The 17,416-nt window shown below is 48.3% G+C and overlaps 1 protein-coding gene across 1 annotated transcript in view; it reads left to right on the forward strand.

Moving 5' to 3' along the window:
* MVB12B (multivesicular body subunit 12B) overlaps positions 1–16,403 on the forward strand; it is a 239,734-nt gene extending 223,331 nt beyond the window's left edge. Inside the window, exon 10 of the mRNA XM_006834971.1 lies at positions 16,317–16,403. Within this exon, the coding sequence (XP_006835034.1) occupies positions 16,317–16,403 (87 nt within the window). The remainder of the gene's footprint in view (positions 1–16,316) is intronic.
* The last annotated feature ends 1,013 nt before the right edge of the window (positions 16,404–17,416 follow it).

Genomic DNA, 17,416 nt, shown 5'->3' on the forward strand with positions numbered 1-17,416 from the left:
GTTAGCGGTTCAAGCTCACCAGCTGCTCCTTGGAAACCCTATACAGGGTTACTATGGGTCGGAACCGACTCGACAGTACTTCACAACAACAACAGTATGGCACTGGTGTGGCACTGTAGGATAATGCACTGGACCACGAGGTCGGTTTGAACCATAAGATCTGTTGTTCAAACTTAGCAGCTGCTCCTTAGAAACCTTATACAGGGTTAATGTAAGTAGGAAGTGACTCAATGGCACTTAACAACAAGTGATATGTTGATCTGCATACCCTTTGATGAGCAGGTTTCTTCTTCTGCAGCAGCTCCTTGAAGCCACTGCACTTGTACTGCTCACTGGCATTGGAGATTAGAGGGGGCGGGGTCCTGTGCTTGTGGTGCACTGGCCTCTGCTTCAGGGTCTCTGGGCTGGATCTCTATCCCTCCCTATCCCTAGGGTAGACCAGGTGTCTCATTGGTAAGGACAGGTTTGCTTTTGTTCTTTTCCATTCACAAATCTAATTTCCACTTGGTGAGGCAGGAGGCCCAGTGTTTGGGGAGTGTCCTAGGGGGCCAAGGTACCTCAGCCAGGAAATTTGCTTTGCTCATTGTAAATCTTTGTATTTTATATCATTAAACCTAACCCAAAAAATAAAATTAAAATATGGGCCAGAGGCTGCCTTTGGGCTTAGGGGTGCAAACACGAGGCCCACATGTCTTTCTCCGCCCTTGTTCATTTTAAATACCTCCCTAGACCTTGCCAGAACTCCCGAGCCAGTAGGGCAGGCCAGCACCTCTGAGGAGGCTGCTTTGTGGTAGACAGTGCTTCCTTTCCTTTCCTCCTCATCTGACCCCTCTACAGAGGAAACCTGGGTTGAGGAATTAAATGAATTGTCGGGATCCCACAGCAGCAATGAAGCCAGCCACTAAGGATGTTCCAGAGCAAAAAGGGATGTGTGTGACCATGGTCTAGCTGAATATACAACTGTCGCCATCCCTGCTTTTAAAAAGGAGAAATGAGGCTCCCAAAGGCAGCATTTTGTTCAACTCTGCTGTCTCCTGTCCATCCAAAATGAGGGCCGGTTTGCTTTTCACCAGCTTTAACTTTACTTGTCCTGACCTGCCTTGGAGTGTTTCTGAATTTTAGCCAGGCCACCTGATAAATGAACCCATGACTCTGACTTATGGAGTGTGGTGGTCAGAGACAAGAGTGGGAGAGCCTGAAATAAATGCCAGACCAGCAGTCAGCCAGGAGAGCTGCCTGTGGTGTCCCCACACAGCAAGGACCTGCCATAGACCCACACGTGCCCAAGCTCAGGAACTGCCTGGCACTGCAGAGTACGTGGAGAGACAAGGTGTCACTTGAGTCGGTTCTCACTGCACCTCCAGTGCCCTGAAATCCACGTGCTCGAGGAAGAGTGTGACACCCAGCCCCCATAGCCTGAGCACCCTGAATGCAGGGCACATGCATGCTGGCAGTGTGGAGGGCAGCAGGGCCTATTGGCAGTTAGTGGTCAGTGTTTCCACGGACATTTGTGGACTATGTTACTGGTGGAGACAACATCGGTTAGTGGAGATTTTGAGTCTGGGTACCTGGAGTGGGACACGAAGTCTGCCACTTAGGTTGGACCCTGGGCAAATCCTTAAGCTTCCCCCACCTCAAGTTCCTCCTGGGAATGCTGACCTGATTATGACGTCACTAGTGGAAGTATCTTGCCATTGGCAGAGTACTGGTCACATGCCGCTGCTGCTGTAGCTGCCGTTGTATGAGCAGGAATTTTCTCTGCAGTTGTAGCAGATGTAGGACTGGGGTTCAGTTTCATAAAACACATGGAATAAAGGGCATACTTTAAGGTTAAAATCAGTATTATGCAATCAAGCAGATGTTTGTAAAAATCAATCATTGAAAAGCCAAAACCTCTCACAAGCCAGAAATACTCTTTGGTAGCATGGTTTGTTGCAAGTGAACAAAACTATGATTGATGAAGAAACTCAAGCTGAGCTGCTTGTCAGTCTCCTGGCTCCCCCAGGGAGTCACAGCCTTGGACCTGGCTGCTGTCTGCCTGTGGCCACCATCCTCCTGCATTCTTTGTCCACCCATGAGTCAGAGCAGGGAATTGACAGTCATCCCAAGGCAAATGGGGACTCATCTGAGGAAGAGAAAGCATATTTTTGCTCATGTCTCTTGAAAGCCACAAGGGACAAGGGAAGGAGCTGGGACAGCAGGCATTGAAATGTTTTCTGGCATTGCCCCCCAAAAAAAACTCTCCCCCACCCTGGGTCTGGACAGCAGTGGTTTGGCTGTGCAGCCAGGCAGCAGGTGACCCCATGTGACTGTGTCCCAAAGAAGCCCTTATTGTCTTCCCCGCTGTATGAACAAAAGCGTGTCTCTGTTCTGGAACTGGGAAAAGCGTAATTCTACAGTCCAGATCCCTGTGATGAAGCATCTTCTCTCAGAGTGAGAAGATGGGCATATAAATATTCTCCATCTCTGCCACTCTTTATTTCCCTTGTAAGCAGTTGCCCCATTTCTCCAACTGATGGATTCTCCATCACAGCCAGGGTGGGAGTTCCCAGGCTCTGCAGTCCAGGCAGCAGTTTCTCAAATAATTCCCTTGTCCTGGTTACCTTTACTAGGGGCCTATTTGTCCTCTCTCCCCACCTGCTACCCACCTCTGTCCCGTGACCCTTCCACCCCCAGCCTCCCTTTGTCTCAAGGAATGATAGAGAGGATACAGGTACCTTGATTGTAGACTTTATGCTGCATGCATAAATTCCTCCAAGCCCTTTACAACTCGGAGTTCACGTTTCCGATAATGAAATGGCATCAGGTAGGTGAGAAATCCAGTGCCTTCCAGCTCCATAAAAATCCCACCTGCAGCCCACCTCAGCCTTCTCTTCAGCGGGTGCTGCCGTCAAAACATGGCACACAGAAGGGCTCATTAGCCCACCACACTTACAAACCAGCCTCTACTTTCACTTGACTTTAAAGCGGAGAGACGAGGGAGAGTCTAATTAGTAAGGGACGATCTAATATTAATCACTCCCTTAAAATTGACAAGGGAGGCAGTTCATTTAACCACTTAATTGCTACAGGTTTTTATGGGCTGCTATTTGCAGACATATTTAATGAAGAAGTTATAAATCTAAGGGAGCTTAAAATTTTAATTTTATACCTAAATATTTTCCTTGTTCTCATGTTTGTAGTCAATTCTCAAGAGTGTAGTCACGTGGGATGTTCTTTAAATGAACATATTTGCTAACTGGCGTGATTTCAGTTTTTAAAACATTGGTTCCAGCAATTAGGCATTTTTTTCAGTTCCCAAATGACTAGAGAAATTCGTCTTGATTATAATTGCTCTTAGCCACGCATATCTAATTTGTGTCTTTTTAAGTGTTAATTAGTAAACAGTTTGAGCTGACATCTTTATGTGTTTGTGTGTTGAAAAATGGGGCTTATTGCTTATTTAGCTTGGGGCCGATTCCAGCATTTACGTCATGACATTGAGGTGAAATTAATGAAAACACATTTGGCAGTGTGAGGTAAAAAGACATCTGAACACAACTTTTGGACATCCATTTCTGAAGGCTCCTTCGTGTCTAAGAGATAAGGGTAGATTTGGGACCTAGATACTACAGGAAAAAAGTGAGGCAGAAGATTTTTGCATCAGTAATGAAATGGCAAAGTCCCAATTTTATAAAAGCAGAATGTTCATATCCCTGCACAATTGTTCATTCTTCCTACTTTTGGAAAGCATTCGTCGTGCTTATTAATGTTAAAGAATTTTGTGGAGGGAACTGTTACCGCTACACTTGTGGTCCCTTTGCACCATCTAGTGGTCAGATCTCAAACTGCATCAGGAAAACGTGGTGCCTTCTTTCTACCTAAAAGGTGGTGGTGTGCAGTGGAGTCGGTTAAGCATTGGGCTACTAACCTCAAGGTCCAGGGATCAAACCCACAAGCTGCTCTGTGGGAGAGAGAGGAGGTTGCCTACTCCCATAAAGATTGAGTCTTGGAAACCCGAAGGAGCAGTTCTCCTCTGCCTACAGGGTCCCTAAAAGTTGGCAGTGACTTGGTAGCAGTGGGTTGGGTTGAGTTCTCGCTACCTAAGGAGCCCTGGACGTGTGGCATTATAGTTTAAGTACTGGACTGCGAACCACAAGTTCAGCAGTTCAAATCCACCAACTGCTTCTTGGAAGTCCTATACAGGGTCATTATGAGTCAGAATTGACTCCACGGTGCTTAACCACCACCATCGCCTAAGGAGTCCTGGTTGTGCAGTGGTTAAAGCCATCGACTTTAACCAAATCTGTAGGAAAAAGCAATCTGCTTCCATAAAGATTTACACCCCTGGAAATCCTATGGGGCAGCTCCACTCTGTCCTATAGAACCTCTAGGAGTCGGGATCAACTCCATGGCAGTAGGCTTGGTTTGGGGTTTTGGTGTCTACTTAAGAGATTCAACATTCGTACCATCCAGAATCCCTTTCATTTCCTTATTTTCCATTCAAGAAGCTGAGATTTTTTGGGGGTGAGTGGGGGGGAAAGGCAGGGGTGGAAATCTGCCTACAGAATTTATGGAATAAAAGTTAGTTTAAAAGATAGAAGTTAATCTGGTCTGTTCTTTTTTGTATTTTGCACAAAGACACAGACTGCCGACTAAAATCTTATCAGTGCTTTTACACTGAATTGAGATCATTTCAGCCCAAAACAAAGAAACTTAATGAATTTGTTACATGGAGGGCCTTTCTGAACGTACTTGTATAATGGTTTCTTTTGAAATATGGACAGTAGCTTGGCGACCACATCTCATAGACTCTTCAAGAGCCTGACCACAGGCCAGGAAATGCAGTTCTGAAGCGCAGACAAGATGAACTCTCCTCCCATAAGCTGTGAAGGATTTCTGGGCAGCTCATCATCTTAAGCAGCTACACTACCAATCAGGATTGATTTTATTTTTTAATATTTCATTTTTCCCTCTGAATACAAAGACTGTGCATGGTTTTTTTAAATGCAAACATTAGAAAAACATATAAAATAAAAGGTAAAGCCCCACAGTCCCACTCCTGGGATACACATATACACATTCAAACAAACATTAACCGGACTCGCAATATTCATAATATTCTCTAAGTTGCCTCCACCCTCACCAGTATAGCTTGCACCACTTTCCATGTCAGTGGAAATGTGACCTGCCACATTTTTTTGAATGCCTATATAGTTCTCTGTTGTGATTATGCCATACTTTAAGCAATCCACTACGGACTGACTTTTGAGTTGTTTCTGATTTCCTATTACACTGCTGCCATCTATTTCCTTGTATGTATATGTCTTTACTCCCTGTATCTTTCTTTAGAAGAATATGTATTGCCATTTTGCTTCCCAAAAAGGTTGTATCCATCTGAACTCCCGCTATTGATGTATGGCAGAGCCTGTTACCCACACAATCACTATAGTTAAGCATTTCTGGGATTTTGGATATTTGACATTGTTTAATTAATCACCTTTAACTATTTTTCAAGTTGAAAATTTTTTTCATGTTCTTATTGGCCATTTGAATTTCTTCTGTGTGATGTCCTTTGCCAGTTATTTACTATTGGCTTATTTAGCTGAATTCATTTTTAAGAGCTCTTTATATTCTAGAGATAGCAACTTCTCTCATATCTTCAAACACACACAAACCTTGACTAGGGTCTTTTCACCTTATTAATGTGTTCTATTGTGTCCTGATGTGGCACTGTAGGATAAGCACTGGACCACAAGGTCGGTTTGAATTGTAAAGTCAACAGTTCAAATTCAACCAGCTGCTCCTGGGAAACCCTATACGGGGTCACTATGAATCGGAACCGACTCCACAGCACTTAACAAGAACAATTATACCTATGGAGTCCTGGTGTGGCACTGTAGGATCAGTAATGGACTGCTAACCACAAGGTTGGTGGTTCAAACCCACCAGCAGCTCCTCGGAAACCCTATACAGGGTTGCTGAGTCAGAACTGACTTGAGAGCACTTAACAATTATACTTAAATTTTAAATTTTTCCATGGACAATTGTTTTTTTGTTTTAATGTTTATCCTCATGTCATGCTTTTAAAAAAAGGCATTGTGTTCAAGTAAATTACTTGGAAGATTATAAATATTATTCACCCCTATTTTTTACTCTTTCATATTTTTATCTATTAAAACATTAACTCGTTTTCAACTGCCTAATCCATGTGAAGTTTATTAAACAGTAAGGATCAGAACCAGCTTTATTTTGTCCTAAAGTGTTAGCCAGTTTTCTTAACATTTCTTAGAGAGATCTTTCTGCAGTGAATTTTTTCAGGGCTACCTATTTCATATAGTTTAGAATATGCATGGTAAATGGAAATATTTCTTGATTCTACTTTGATTTGGTCTTTTTTTCTAGGACTGCCATACTGGTTTAAATCATAACTTATAAGCTTTACTACATGATAGGACTAGTTCCCCCTTGTTAATCATTTTTTTTCCCACAGAATTTTTAAAAAATTGTATTTATGTGGTTATTCTTCTAGCTGCACTTGAGAATATTGAGGATCCAAAAACACTCCATGCTGATTTTATTGTAATTGCATTGAGTATAGAGATAAAACAGAAATAATTGCCATTTTTAGAGGAAAGTCTTTATATTCAAGAATATGGAATGCTTCACATTTCCCCCATCTGCCTTTTTACCCCTCTGCAGAGCAGGTCAGTGTGCTTTGCAGAGATCCAACACTTCTTTTTAGGTGATTCCTAAGTGTCTTGTTTTATTGTTGCTCTTCCTATAAGTGGATCTCTTCTTCCATTACACTTTCTGTTGTTAGAATCAGGGCTTTGAACTGAGTCATTCGGTAGGACCCCTGCTGACAATTTGCCTTTCCACCCCTGATATATTGAATCCGATGCTACATTTTAACAAGATCCTCAGATGGTTCTTATGTATTCATCAATAAAAATCACCTGGGGACCTTGTTAAAATGTAGATTCTGATTCAGTATAATTGGGGTGGAAACTGAATTTCTCAGCAGGGGGTCTAACCAGATTGAACCGGTTCAGAGCCCTAGTTTATATACAAAGAAGCTATTGATTTTTGCCGATTATTTTTAGAGCTGGTTTTCTTACTGAACTTCTCTTACTCTTTCCAGTGGTTTTTCAGCTGCTTTTCTTAGATTTCCCAGGCGGGCAGTTATGTCATCTCCAAATACCGGTGCCTGCCTGCTTCCTTTCTACCTTTTGTCTGACACCTTGGCCGGCACTTTCAGATCCCTGGGCCACCTCGTCTTTCGAGTGTTTTTAACGGGAAGTTTCCAGCTTTAATATTAACTCATAATGCTGCATTTTGGTTTGCTGCCTTTAGACATCTTTTTTATCATGTTAAAAAATTAGCCATCTATTCCTGTTTCTCTAAATGTTTTTATCAGGAATGGATGGTGGCATTTGATAAATGTCTTTTAATCATCTGTTGAAATGATCATATATTTTTCTCCACAGGAATATTAATACGGTGAATTATATTAATAGAGTTCCTAATTCTGAGAGCCTTACAAGTCCTCCCTCATCTTACCGCTTCCCTCCCTCCCACCCCCACCCCCTGCCCTTTTGGTTTTGCCAGCAGCGAGCTAGCTAAATAGCAACTGTACACGTTGCTCCCACAGTGACCCCAAGCGTTATCATATCAGTAAGAGAACTTGATTGATCCCATCGAAATGAAGCTGAATCAAAGTTGATGTTAGGTCAACAGAATCACCTGCCTTAGTTACCGGTCCTGCTAAATTAAAGTGAAAATGAATATTTGATCTTTTGCTAGTTCTTCATAGAAGGATTTTTCTATCTTTTTCTAATGACCTGATGACTTTAGCCTTTATGTTTTAGATAAAGTAATATCTATTTTAGAAAAAGGACTATTAGAAGACTAGGGCCATGTATGTAGATCATGAGCATAAATACAAGACATAGTGTGGGAAGGGGACCTTCCCAAAGTTACCCCACAGCCTCTGGTTTTTCACCTAGAAATCAGACCTGGAAAGCAGTATCATTAGGGATATGCAGGGATTCCAACGGTTCATGGAGAAAATCTGTGATTTTTTTCACTGTGTTTTCCCATGAACTGTTGGAAGCCCCTTTGTAGTCTCTGTAGATAAACATAGAAAAGGGACAGTAGAATGAAACGTCCACTTCTTCAGTGATCGTCTGGTAACTTCTGCTGTTGGCGCGCACAGAATGCACTGATCCTACAGTTTGTTGGGCCACAACCATTCCCAGATCTGGACAGACAGCTGCACACAGGGTCCCCTATCCCCGAAAGGAGTGAGGGCCAGAAGAGCAAGCCATGTTTTGTGTCCCTATCAGCCATGCAGCCATCTTCTATTCTGCCATAAAACATTCTTTCTTCCATTTTTACTTGAAACATGTGGCCTTCTCAACCTATCTTTCATTTTCCTATTTTCATGGGCACTAGAAACCTTTCACTGTTTTGCTAACTTTGTTCCCATCAAGCCCCACCCCCATCCCCAGACACACAGTCACAGTGATAGACTAGCAGTTGCCACTCTGCCTCTTAGGGGTTTGTAGGTAGGCCTGAGGGCTGTGGGGAAATGGAGTACCCACGTCCCTCTAAAGGAAGCGGCCTCTGCTCACCTGTAGGAGGCTGGTGTGAGAATGAAGGTTCAGAGTTGCCATCTCCCCGCTGTGCTTTCAGTAGGAGCTGGGAAATGTTAGTGTTTCATGCAAAGGCTCTCAGCCTCTCCATGTTGAGAACGCGTTCTTTTTCATGCAGACCTCCAGCTTGAGATCTGTGCATAGAGACACAGATACAAATCACATCTGGACTCATATTTCATCATCCATGGTGAGGATGTGCTGCCATGGCCAAGCATGGGCTCAGTACTTTGCATGCATGAGTGACAGTGCCCTGGGAGAGGGGCCATTCCACAGTTATACTCAGAGGGCCAACACATTACATTGCTGCTTCCACAAAGGACTGAAACCAGAATGGCCCCCCCACCTGCTCATAAGCTAGCTGACTTCTCTCCTTTACACTGAGTTATTCCCAGTCCTTCCATATATCCATCTGTCCGTCCATCCTGCCATCAACCCCCCCCCCAAGCCGTTCCTCCACCCAGCCACCCTCCATGCTCACCTGTCTGTCCATCTATCCACTCATGCACCCCTGTTCATCCAGCCACTTACCGATCCATCCATTACCATTCTTCTACTCTGGGCCATGACCAGACTGGAACTTCCGAAGTGCTGAGAAGCCATCCCTACCCTGCCTTTAGGAGGTTACAGACAGTGCTGTGCAGCCTAGAGAAGGAAAGACTGTATCCCAAAACAAGAGCCCCTTTAGCTGGACCTTAAAGGACAAGTAGGATTTTGCCGCCTGAGGGAGGAAGAATGTTCTAGACAGAGGGAACAACACATGGAAAGGCACATTTAAGAGACGGTGCAGAAAAAGGAGATCAGAGACACTGAGCAGAGAAAGGCCACTGGGCACTGGATGGAAGGTGCTTTGTGAGCCGTAGAAGGAAGGGGGACTCTTGAAGTGCTGAGCTGGGAGACAGGCAGCCCAGAGCAGCAGGTCCTCCTCAGAGGCAGCACCAGCAGAATCACCTCATCCCCTCAAGGGAGTTTTGTGCTGGAAGCAGGAAAGCTTTGCAGTTCCAACCTCAGGAGGACAAGAGAGGGAGGTGGCTGTGCAGAGAACTGATGGAAATGTTAAGACTCCTCAGCTAGTGGACAGGCCTGTGTTCATTCAGCAACTGTTTCCAGAGCCCCCACCACACCTGACTCCATGCTGGGCTCTGTGCCAAGCTTGGAGATGTGGCAGTGCCCAGACAGACACGGCTTCTAAAACACATGAACTGGTGCAGCCCTTGGAGGGGCCCTTGTTCATTTCCGCAGATGGACTGGGGCTTGGGGCTCCGAGCTCCTGACCTACTGCTCTCGGCTTACAGTTCCTGAACCCAAATGGAAGCACAGAAGTTCCCAAGAGCACAGGCTTCCTAAAATGATTGCAAGATTCTCGCTGACCCCTCTCTCTGTGGGGTTGTCATGGAACCCAACAGACAGCATAGTGGTCAGAGGACCCTCCCAACTGTGTCCCTAACCCATGTGGCCTGGGTCAGGCTCCTCAGTCTCTCTGAGCATCAGTGTGCTCACTGTGGTGGTCAGTTTCCTAGAGGGGTGGACAGTCAGCAAGCTGCCCGGCCCATGGAGACTTGAGAATGGACAGCTCTGACCACTCCTTGCTTCTTACTGCATGGGCCCAGAGCACTAGGCTCTCCGGTGGGGTCTTACTAAATGAGGGGTCTAACAAGGTATTCTCCTTGGCTCTGGAGACCCTCCACGTGGTTTGAGGAGGATGGTCCTAGCTTCCCTCAAGCATCCCCTGGTACTCCAGTCTACATGTGAACAGCCTCAAGCAGTTTCACATATTTGTCAAGACCCTACAACTGCCTTCATTACATCGGGTTTCTCAGCTGTCTCCGAGGAAACATCATCCAGGTGGGAAACAAGGACTTCTGAGGACCAGAAGAACCAGGCCACAAAGCATCACATGCCTTCAGCCTCCTGTCCCCTTTCAGGATGACACAACTTGGGCTCTCACCTGGGAACTTGGTTAATACCAAAATGCAGAACGTCCAGGGAGGGCCTGAGAGGCAGCTGGTCCATGGCCCTGTGTGTGGGAGCAGCTCTCCAAATCTGCACTGCACTCTGACACTGAGATGGCTTGAGGCCTCACTAGATGGATTCAGGAGTCAGAAGATAGAAGGGAAGACACAGAGTGAGCTGTCCACTGAAGAGCTGAAGCCTCCCAGAGTAGAAATTCTCAGAGAGGAAGACCGTGGATGATGACACTGAGGCTTCACCAAATCAGAAACAGAGAAGGGAGCAGCCCAGGGTGTGGGAGCGCTAGGGCACCCAGCATGCCAGGGGAGCACCACCCCTTTCTAATTGTGCAGAGCCAGGCCCATCACCTGCCTTTGGGACCCTTCAGGATTGCCCAAGCCACTTGTCAGCATCCGTTACCTGTCATACCTCCGTGAATTATGGCGAACCATTTACTCTACCCCTGTGCTGCCCTCACCTAGCCACTCCTGAGGCCCCCTCCCCTGCTCTTCCAGGTGTACTTAGATGGGCCAGGCTACACTCGCTGGGTTCCCGGCTGTCTTGACTCCACCTCTGAGTTGCACAGGATCGCTTGGAATCAGAATTGACTCAGCGGCGGTGGCTTTGGTTTTTGGAGTGCAGATACTGGTCTTGATGCCCAGCCAGCAGTCAGCCCAGAACTCTGTGACCTCGAGCCAGTCAGCCCTTCCCTGAACCACAGTTGCCTTATCTGAAAAATGGGATGTTGGAACAATCTCTTACCCACCTTTCTCATTCTGGAGCCACTGAATTCAATCATTACTAGACACAGCGTTTGAGAACAACAACAAAAAGTATATGATTACCTTAATTATCTTCTGTTGGTGGATAAGCACTGGATTGCTAACCACAAGTTCGGCAATTCAAACCCACCAGCTGCTCCTTGGAAACCATATATACAGGGTCGCTATAAGCACTGACTCACTAAACAACAACAAATAATAATATGAAGGGGTTTCAAAAAGGTCTTGGAAAAATTCCATAATCTTTTATTTTCCATTTTTTTCCAGAAACTTTTTGAAGCCCTCTCATATATTTGGTCAAAGACTTTCAGGCAGCAATTCTGCCTCCTGCCTAACTATTAAAATCACCTGGGGTGCTTTTCCAACTTGCTGGTGTCTGCCGCCACGCAGCTAAATCAAAAGCTCTCTGGTTGGGGCCCAGGTATCACCATCTTTGGTTAAACATTCCCTTGATTCTGATGATCAACCAAGACTGACAACCCATTTTTTTGTTTCCGAGATGCTTTCGTGTAATTCTCTTAGTTGGTTTTCATAGCACTTTTGTAGACCAGGCAGGTTTTATTGCCCCCTTTTTTGCCCGTGAGGCAAGGAAGGTAAGGGGTCAGCATCTCCTATTGACACCGGCCATGACAAAAAAAAAACTTTGAAAGCTGGGACTCTTGATACCAAGGTTTCAGGAGCCTGGTGCCATCAATGGCAGGGTCTCCCAGCCAGAGACAACACTTCAAGGCCCCCAGGAAAGCCCTTGACAATGAAGTCTCTCTTCTGGGAGAATCCACCCTGGCCCTGGGCTACTGTGTGGCTGTGATAGTGGTCTGTGCCCACCAGATGGCGCCCTGGCACAGCGCTGCTCAGCTGGGCTCAGCTCTGGGAAGTAAACCCAAATGCTTTTTAATTGAAAATTTTTTTTAATTCAAAAAGGATTTGCTGTTTGTACGTGAGTGCAGGCTTTCCTTATGCAGAAGGCTAATGTCTTGAGTAAACAGATATCTGGGCCCAAATCCACCTTCAAAGGTACTCGCTGTTTGCCCAAGGGGGTGAAAGGGCTTCCAGAAGCGGCCCCAGTCTCTTGGGCAAACACTTTAGGGACAAGCAATCTCAGGCAGAGGACAGTGTCTGTGGGAAGGGTTATCCAAAGCCTAAGGGGGATTATGTCGGGGACATATATTGAAATTTCATTTGGGGAGTTAGGGAAAACCAGAGGTGGTTTTCTACAGCCATCAAGATAGCCTAAAAAGGCGGGGGTGGGGGGTGAATCCCAAGGGTGCAGCGCTCACTGGGGGAGGGGAGGCATGTGGGCGGCTCCAACAGACCCTGCTCTTCCAGTATACTGGGACAGCAAGTGTCTCCCCACCCCCTGCAGCCGGAATGGAAATGGATTAGGAAATTAGCAGTCAGCCCATCCCTGCAGGCACCCTGTCCCAATTTCTGTCTCCACTCCCCACCAAGCGCTTCTGCCCTAGTCAAACACTGTTTGCCCAGCCTTGCAAATGCCCTGCTCCCTGTCACCTCTCACCCACCTACCCACCCAGAAAGTCATGCATCCTCTTCAAACTCACCCATCCTCTTCCAAGGCTGCCCCTCAAACACCCAGGTCAGCAGACTGTGGACACTTAGGGGACAGTGGCTTCACAGAGCCCCGTACAGCCTGCCAAAGGAGCAGAGTGACCACAGCCGAGAATCTGGCACTGGTTCATCCCTTCATTTGAGGAGTTGCGCTATCTTTGCTGACTGCCCAGGCATCTTCCAGGCACATTCCTCTTGCGTCCAAAGTGGAGCTTTCAGCCCCCATCTCCAAAACCTCCTCCCCCAGCCTGCTTCCCTAGTCCATCCTCCTGCCTCAGCCCAGTTTCAGTCCCCTGAGCCCTAACTTCATGTGCTCTCTGACTTCCCCTCTGTCCAACTCCCTTCCACATCCACTTTCCAGATCCCACTGATGTTCCTACTCAGTGTGCAGCCCGCAGATCAGCAACATCAGGCCACCTGGAGCTGGGTGAAAATGCTGATTCTATATTGAGTCCGAATCTGCATCTTAACAAGGCCCCCAGGAGACTGGTGTTCCATTAAAGGCCGAGAATTGTCAAGCCCTAGGGATATCTTCCCCCTGCCCCTAAAGAGCAGCCCAGCCACACTCCCACCTCCACTTTGTCATCCATCTCTAACGGTCACCCTAAGAATGACTCCTGCCATAGTCTCCAGGGGTTTTTAGAAGCTCTGCTGCCCTCACCCCCCACCCCCTTGTCACCTGGACACCCATCACTTAGGCTGCACCTTGTGCCTTCCAATCCTGTGTGCTGTTTCTGAAACACCTTCCCCCCTAACTCCAGCTACTCCCCACTGCTATGATTCCCAACCCCTTATCCCTGTCCTTCCCCCAGATACTCCTCAGGAACCTCACACTCAGCCAGTGACAAAACTGTGCCCACCCGTGGCTGCCCCCACCACAGCCCTTCCTCCCTTCCCCTCTCTACCAGACATACTCACCAGGGTGAGCTTTTGTAGCTTAATTTGCATATTATCCTTCTTAAACATTACCCCCACCCCCACCCCACAGTAGTACTGAGGGGGAGGGGGAGCGGGAAGGGGGACTCTTGCTGGAGTCCAGGTTAAGTTGTGTGCATTTCTCGGCTGAGGAAAGGTCTAGGCTTTGCCAGCATGGGTGTTATCCACGACCCAGGAAAGATTAAAAGCCAGTCATTAGAAGGATAAAGTGCACGCGGAGCCTGTATGTAGCCTCCAAACTTGTCCTCCCTCCCCCCCCAAGACTGTGTGCCTGTGCCTGGTCAGGCCCATGTGCTCTTAATGCAAAGCACCTTCTCACCTCTGCGCCTTTGCACCTGCTGTTCTCTGTACCCGCCCCTCCCCCAGTCAGGCTCCTCTTCCACTTAGAAGACAGAAAGACAGCCCGTCGAGTTCTCCTCTCTCCCTCCAGGCTGCTGAGTATCTGTGGCCTCATCACACCCTGTATAGCCAATTTCGGAAGTGGGGTTCACCTGCCCCTCCCCCGTCACCCTGTGAGCCCCGGGCTCCGTGCTGGGCTCCATCACCCAGCACAGAGTGCAGATGAAGCCAAGGAAGGAATGGATTTTCCAGGGTGTTACCTGCCATGCATGCACCTGAGCAACCACGAGGTGGCAGTATTATCCCAGGCTTTACCCCAAGCCCTCCTCTGGGACTGCTCTGCATTCCACCACTTTAAGGGAGCTGGAGTCCTGTGCTCTGCTCCTTTACAGAACAAGAAAGTAAAGGGCTGAGGGCTGCTTTGAAATCTCCCATATCCGACAAATATTCATTGGGTGGATTCTTGGTACCAGGGCAGGGCAGGGCAGGCTTCTAAGCCCACCTTACCCAATTCCACTCTCACAGCAATCCTTCCCTGAAGTAGAAATCATCACCCCATTTTAGAGTTTGCAGAGGTGAAGAGGAAGAAAAGACCACAGATGCTGTGTGTAGGGGCTGCTTCCTAATGTCCACCCCTCTCCCTGCTTAGCATCTCCTGGCCTTTTGCCTCCAGTGGCTACAGGTTCAGGGTGGCTCATCGCATTGCTCACGGATGGACCAGTCCAGGGCTCACCCTGATCCTGGCCAAGATCACTGTCTGTGAGTCCCAGGTCTGCCCTGTCGGACTGTCAGAGTAGCAGTGCTGAGCATGGCAGTCTGGCTGCTGGCTGCTGCAGCTCCCAGGCACCTTCCTCTTTCAGGGAAGAAACCCTGGAAGGCCTTGGGCCACCCCACCCATGACTCTTATGGCACTGTGGCCCTACTCTGCCCCTGAGTACTCTATGTGCCTCTGCTGCTTCCCTCCAGCAGGTAAGCAGGGTGGGGCCCTGGGACATCGCAGGCTCCACGTGCTCCTCCCTGAGCTGCCTGTTGGTGCAATGTCCCCAAGGAGCTGGCACTGCATGGAGGACAAGTTTAGCTAGAGCAGTTCCACTTCCATCTGTTTTATATGGGAAAGCCCTGATTTGATTTTTTTTTAAAGTGTAAATTCTGTTCAGAGGTCTTAAAATTATACTAGGGCTTTGACCAAATAAATGTAAGCCCCTCATTCTTAAAACTCAGATGACTATAGGCTTGGCTTTGGCATAGCTTCTGCAACCCCCACCCTCACAGCTTCATGGCCCTCAGCCCCCACTGCCCAGCCTGGCATCCTATAGGCCCCTCTCTACCTCACTGGCACCCTTGGCTGTGCCCACTCTTGCACCTATAGCGCCCCTCCCCTCATTGGATGTTGAGATCCCACTTGGCCTTCTGGAAAATCCACAGGTCCCACCCACCCCCACATCAGAGTACCTGCCCCTTGTCTGTGTCCCCTCAGTCTGTGGCTGACCTGGCTTCTGTGCTCAAGGTCAGACAGACAAGCTTATATATAAGGGTCAGCTCCTGCAAGGCTGGCTTCCCGGTGTGGAGAGACAGCAGGAACCAGTCGAGCACAGGGCTGCAGAGCTAGGCAGCTGCTTACAATCCTGGCTGTGACATGTGTAGAAGCTCTGAGCAGTCCAGAGGGGCTCAGAAAGCCCCTGCCTCCCACCCTCTGTGCCGCAGACAGTGCCCAAGAAACACCAAGCCAGCCTGGCTACACCTGTGGCTTAAGATTTATCCTCAAGTCAGGTTTAAGGTCCCAGATCTGCCGCTTACTAGCCATGTGACAGTCTCCCCTCTAAGCAGGAGCACCAGGGAGACACCACATACCTGCTATCCACACCACAGCTGTGGACACTGCCTTGTCCCCAAACTCCTCTGTCTCCAGCGGCAGCAGAGGTGTGTCTGCACCTGGCATGGACAGCCGCCACAACACACATTCACAGCCGGTCACACCCACAGGGGACAAGTCCACTGACCCGGAGGTGACCAGCCCTGGCCTTGGTTGAGATCTGAGATATGGTGGGGTTTCTCTGGGCTCTCCGTGGACTGACTGCCTCTCTGTCCCTGACTCTACCCCTTGCAGTACGAGTACAGCTTCCGAACAGAGCAGAGTGCCGCTGCCAGACTCCCGCCCAGCCCCACCAGGTGTCAGCAGATCCCGCAGTCCTGAGGAGCTGTGGGCGAAGAGGAGCCTCCTGTCCAGACTACTGAATGGGGGCCCGGCTTGGGCTGGAGCTGTGGTCACTTCCCTCCTCGCCCCACCCCTTCAGCCTATCCTTCCCTCCCAGACAGAAGCCCTCTGCCACCAGCCAGCCCTCCCTCCCCCACACTGTGTGGACATTGTCTGGGAGACTGGACATCTGAGTTGTTATGTTCTTCTTCATTGGCTTGCCTGACATGACCCTCCAGCTTGTCTGGGGACCTTGTTCATAATCATGACTAATCTGTGTGTGCTGTAGTAACCAGCAATTCCTAACCTATCTGTGTAAAGACCAGTTGTCCTGCAAAGCCCTTCCTACCACAGGGATCACCCCAAGGACCTGGTGACACCCACCCACTCCTTTACTCCTGACTCCACCGTGGGAGACCCCACTAAGCCGCGTCTTTGCACAGGACCCTGCAGTCTTGCTGATGGCCCTACATCCAGGCCACCATGGATGAAGTCACTCAAGCAAGCTGATGGGATCAAGGACCTCCAAGCACTTGAGAACACCCTGAGAAAACACCACGGTGAGGAGAAGCCAGTGGCCCAGAGTGGACACCCTGTGGACTCAGTGGTTCTGTCACACACTGGGCGTCCTGAGGCAGGAAGCAGCATATGCCGGCCATCTCGGGGAGAAGACCGAGGGCTGAGGGCAGCCTGCGTGGATATGAGGTTTGCTGCCCAGGGTGCTGACTTCAGCCACTTCAATCCTTTCCCCCAAGAGGGCTTGAATGCCCATGTGCCAACAGCAGCTCCAACTGCCTCAGCCAGATGCCTTGCCCCCAGTGACCACAGGGACAGGGCCTCCAGAACCATGGGCATCCACCAGAGTATGTGGCCACCCAGCCTCAGAGGGCACCCGGCCCAGCATCTCTAGTTTCTCTCAGATCCTGGTGTGTCTTGATAGCGTCTGCTAATAGGAACAAAAGTCCATCTGGTCCCTGGCCACCAAACTGGAGCCAGAACTGGCATTGGTTCCA

The sequence above is a fragment of the Chrysochloris asiatica genome, unplaced genomic scaffold (assembly GCF_000296735.1).
Source record: "Chrysochloris asiatica unplaced genomic scaffold, ChrAsi1.0 scaffold00014, whole genome shotgun sequence".
Taxonomy (NCBI): Eukaryota; Metazoa; Chordata; class Mammalia; order Afrosoricida; family Chrysochloridae; genus Chrysochloris; species Chrysochloris asiatica.